This window comes from Alosa pseudoharengus, unplaced genomic scaffold, assembly GCF_046254945.1.
Source record: "Alosa pseudoharengus isolate Yale_2024_CS ecotype anadromous, Long Island Sound unplaced genomic scaffold, YU_APseudo_1.1 YU_APseudo_1.1_scf_23, whole genome shotgun sequence".
NCBI lineage: Eukaryota > Metazoa > Chordata > Actinopteri > Clupeiformes > Clupeidae > Alosa > Alosa pseudoharengus.
In genome coordinates this window covers 26,818,977-26,823,976 of record NW_027468685.1, presented here as the reverse complement: position 1 = coordinate 26,823,976, position 5,000 = coordinate 26,818,977, and the positions used below count along the sequence as shown (strand labels likewise).

Below are 5,000 nucleotides of genomic sequence, written 5' to 3'. Positions count from 1 at the left end.
ACACACACACACACACACACACTCTCTCTCTCTCTCTCTCTCTGTCCCAGAGTCAGCGGCGAGTTCAGCCAGAGCCCATAAACTCTGTGTGTTCCCCCAACCAGAAACACGTGTGCTCTCTCCTCTCCTCTCGTCTCCAGAACCTTCTGCAGCGGCCCCATTCCGCGCTCAAAGCCCATTACAACATTATTTCCCACAATTTAAACCGTAATAGCGCAAGCCATTAGCTATTACAAAATTTGTCTGGTATGACTGTGTGTGTCTGTGCATGCATGTGGTAATGTATGTGTGTGCGCACAAGTGTGTGTGTGTGTGTGTGTGTGTGTGTGTGTGTGTGTGTGAGTGTGTGTGTATGTGTGAGAGAGTGTGTGTGTGTGTGTGTGTGAGAGAGAGAGAGTGTGTGTATGTGTGCATGTGAGTGTGCCACAAAAAAACAACCCTAAGTGCTTTTTCCAAACGCACACCGTACTTTTCCAATACTCAGCCATTGATGCTAAAAATATGGCGTTCCAGAGAGGTCACTCTCTCTCTCCTTCTCCCCCCCTTTTGCACTGTAAACAACCACAAGAATCCTCATTTTTTTAAATGAGCACTTTCAATGCACTTGAGCACTTTCAACTACCCAGACCTCCCCAAAAATATCAGCTCTTAAACTTATAGGTGTCACCATCACTAAAATACAATGACAGCAGTTCTCATTGGTCGGGTGAAACCACTAGATGTAGCAGTGTGGCTTCTGTTCTGGTAGTGGGTTGTCCTCCAGATTGCAGAAAACAGAATGCACCTTTTGAACCTTTAACGGCGAATTCCGGAGATTTTTCATATAGATCTTTGTTTCTTGAGGTCACCGAGTACTGTCGGTACGAAAGAAAACAAAAAGTATTGTTGCAGTTGCTTCAGCCAGCAGGTAGAGCAGCCAGGCAGCTACATGGCTCCATTTTGGCAGCATTGTTAAAGTCATGCCCACCAAGTGTAATACTCTAGCAGCTTGGCTGCAGCAACTCAAGCACCGATTCTTTTGTTTTATTTCATATCGACAGTACCTGGAGACATCAAGAAACAGAGATCATTGTGAAAGAAGTGAGTTTTACTGTAAGTGGTAGAGTCCACACAGAACGTCTACATAGCCACATGTCCTTTGTGCTGTGTGAAATGATCTATGCCTTCACTTGGTTAACAATCACTTTGATTAAGCTCTTGTTTAAACTTTAGCGGTGCAGTAAATCTCCAAAAAAAGTCCTACAAAGAGTCCTACAGGGACTCGCTGAGTCACGCGTCCAAACTTGTGTGAGATGTGAGGCGTCTCATTTCCCAGCGCACAGTGGGTCACCGGCAGGGCAGGTGTTGCTCGAGGTTGGGAAGCTGGCGATCCCAGTTTTGCATTTCTTCTTTTTTTTTTTTTATCGTCCGAGACTTATTTGCCTCGTGATCTGGACACTGTGTGAGATGCCATTTATTCAGAGAGCAGAAAGGACACAACGTCTGCTTCATGGCTATCAGATGCCAGCTGACAATGCTGCAAGCAGGGGCTACAGACTCAGGTCTGATGGTGTAGTTGGTGATCAGGGGCAGCAGCACAGACTCAGGTCTGGTGGTGTAGTTGGTGATCAGGGGCAGCAGCACAGACTCAGGTCTGGTGGTGTAGTTGGTGATTAGGGCCGGCAGCACAGACTCAGGTCTGGTGGTGTAGTTGGTGATTAGGGCCGGCAGCACAGACTCAGGTCTGGTGGTGTAGTTGGTGATTAGGGCCGGCAGCACAGACTCAGGTCTGGTGGTGTAGTTGGTGATCAGGGTCGAGTTCGGCAGCACAGACTCAAAGTCACTCTATCAGGTGCAAGTCTATTCTGAGAGGGACTTGAAGTGAAGATACACTAGGCAATGTTACTAGCCAGTGTTTCTGAGGAATATTGTTTCGGTACTTTCATACCCTGTCGAATCGAAATGTTGCTTTTTTAAAAAAATAAAAAATTGGGAAGACATTCTCTTCTGCTTTACCTTATAATAGACTTGCACCTGGCCTAAAGACAGGTGGGATGTGCACAAAACCACTCTACCAGCCTACTTTCAGAATTGGCATTTGGCAAAACACAGTGCATTTGGCAAAACACAGTTCTATCTGGCAACGATAATCCATAGTGAGCAACTTCTCATAATCATCCAACCAGAATACTTGGATCAAGTCATGTGATTTCATGATAATATTGCCCCTTAAATCATCACCATAGGCCCAGGTCTTGGCCGGCCTCAAGGCGGGAAGAGGCAGTGGGCAAATTTTTAACACGGCAGATTTTTAACACAGGGCAAATGTGTGACACAGGGCAACTTTTTGAGCCACTGTTGCCATGATAGCAGCTGAGTGAGTTGTGACTTGTCTAAGCACTTTACCATTGATATTATTTGTTGGCAAAACCCTCTTTTAGCACTAAAGATGGTGAAGAAGCTTATAGCTGTGATTCAGCTTTGGAACCAACCTCCAGATGACATCAAAATTGCCCCATCAAAATGATTTAATTTTAAAACTAGTGCCCTTTTTATACTTTTATTTACTATTATTTACTACTCTTTGCTTTTGTGTAGGTAAAGCACATTGAATTGCCCCTGTGTATGAAATGTGCTATATAAACAAACTTGCTTTGCCTCGCCTTGCCTAACAGTCTGATCACCTATAAGCTTGCGTCTGAGGTGGTGAATCGCGGCCAGGTCTGCTCCATGCCGACTCAGTCTGTAGCCAAGATGAGGTCTGCAAATCAGACACAATGGGAGGCAGCGCTCCAGGGCAGAGATTAGATCTCTCAGTGCTCTCGCTGGCCAGTATTATGTCCAGAGTGAAGAATCTCTTCTGGAGGGAGAGAGCGAGCGAGTAAGCGAGAGAGCAGAGTCCAGGCCAAGGTGAAATCTCCGCCTGGGATGTTCGCCCACAATGGCTGAGGCAGTGCTGAGGCAGAGTCTGTGTTTTGTGTATCCAACCTGACCCGAGTGGGGCTCTACGCAGGGCTTTGGGATAGTGAACTCATAGGAGTTGGTCGCTTGGAGTAGAAGCCCATGTGTGCGAGCTAATGGTTCTCAGCACACAGTTCTAGTGGCTGACTGTCCTTGGGCTCTCTCGTGTGGAACCGAACAGAGGTCGAGGTTCCTCGGGTTACTATCTGAGGAAGCCTAGAGCCGCAGATGTTTGTTATTCTGATCTGAATCTCAGGAGAATCAGTAATGTTTATGGGATGAGCTCCAAGAAAAATGAAAATCAGAAAACTATCCAAAAATACAAAATAACATATAACAACCTCAACAACAACAACAACAACAACAACAACAACAATCAAAGGGCCCTGGTGAGGAATCACAGCCATTTGAAAGGATCAATCAAACACAACAAACTGCCGAATGCCATCAAGTACGAACGTTAAGAGGAAGCGTTACTTACTGTTGGTTGCATAACGTACTGTTGATGAGGCATCCATGATGTACTCTGGACCTGAGGAGAGAGATCAAACCACGAGTCAGTGGAGACGTCCTGCTAGCCGTCCCTCCAAAGTGCCCCCCCGGCATTGCATCCCATGCTACTAGAAGCCTTGCGTCACCCCAAAACGACTTGCCTCATTTCCCTCGATAATTCCCGTACTTACTACGGTGCAAATCGCTTTGCATCATAGTGCATGACACAATTATGGCTGGTTCACTTGCCTTGACATGAATGGTCCAGTTACACAGTATCTCGACACGCTGAGAGGGAGGTCTAGCCAGTTCAGTTGGATACTTGTAAATCAGCATGAACTCAAAGAGGAAAAAAAAGGGCTCTTGAGTATTCTATTTGAATGCTAATAAACACTCAGAAAGGGCCAAAAAATCTCGACTTTGTTGTTGTGACAATATCAAGCTGTCACACAGTGAACAGCAATTTTCCCCTCATTTTCCTCCGTCGCAAACGCGAATCTGGAAGGCTGTAAAGAGTCAGAGGACAAAACAGGAGCTGTGCGTATAATTCCCTCATTCTCCGAGTCTTCTCGTCCGATTTGCCCCCCTCGCCCACGACAAAACACCCCCCCCACACACACCGTGCCCCACCCCCTCTCATGCCCTCTCTTGCCAAATCCAATTAGGGAGAATTTCCCTCTCCCAACAATTACACACACTTGTTCTATTGAAACAAGGCGCCTGGATACACCACTCAGACGTGCTCGAGTGTGTGTGTGTGTGTGTGTGTGTGTGTGGAGGGGGAGAACCACCCACACGCTATCGTAAGCAAATGCTGTGCAAACAGACATCTCCTCTGCTCTCATCTCGTCTGGTCTCATCTGGTCTTGGTGCTGACCGTCCGACCAGAGCTGGTCTAAACAAAACAAACACGTCGGGAACCCCTCGCTAAGCTCCAATATCCTTCCCAGCGAGTCCTCCGGGCTGGGTAAATGGACTGGAGTGGACCGCCACGGCCCGCACACGCACACACACACATGCACAAACGCACACGCTAATGTACACACTCACACAAACGCACACAGACACACACACACACACACACACACACACATGCACAAACGCACACACACACACATGCATAAACACACACACGAATGTGCACACTCACACAAGCACAAAGAGACACACACAGGCACACACTTGAGTGTGATGCTCATGTATAAACGCAACTCTGTGTGTGGCCTCATCGTCTACAGTCTGACTCATTCTTACAACACACACACACACACACACACACACACACACACACACACACACACACACAAAAACACACACACACACACACACATACTGTACACACACACACCACAAACTCAATGGCCCAAGACCAAGCAATTGTTTTCCTTTAAATAGTGAGGCTTTTGTCTGGTCGGGGCAAAACAAGCTTTGATTTCCCTCGTTTGAATGATGGCCAGCCACTCGAGATACTCTTCTGCAGTCGAAAATGTAGTGAAGACAATACCCAAATACGAATCAGATGGCGCTTAGCAACAACATTAACCCTTGACTCCATCCTATTTACTTCC

General features: G+C 46.8%; 1 protein-coding gene across 1 annotated transcript in view; it reads right to left on the bottom strand.

The window, feature by feature from the left end:
• Positions 1 to 5,000, bottom strand: part of LOC143140981 (RNA-binding motif, single-stranded-interacting protein 3-like) — a gene marked incomplete at its 5' end in the record, with an annotated part of 217,228 nt that overhangs the window by 67,665 nt on the left and 144,563 nt on the right. The window contains 1 exon segment of the mRNA XM_076302175.1: positions 3,422 to 3,472. Within this exon segment, the coding sequence (XP_076158290.1) occupies positions 3,422 to 3,472 (51 nt within the window).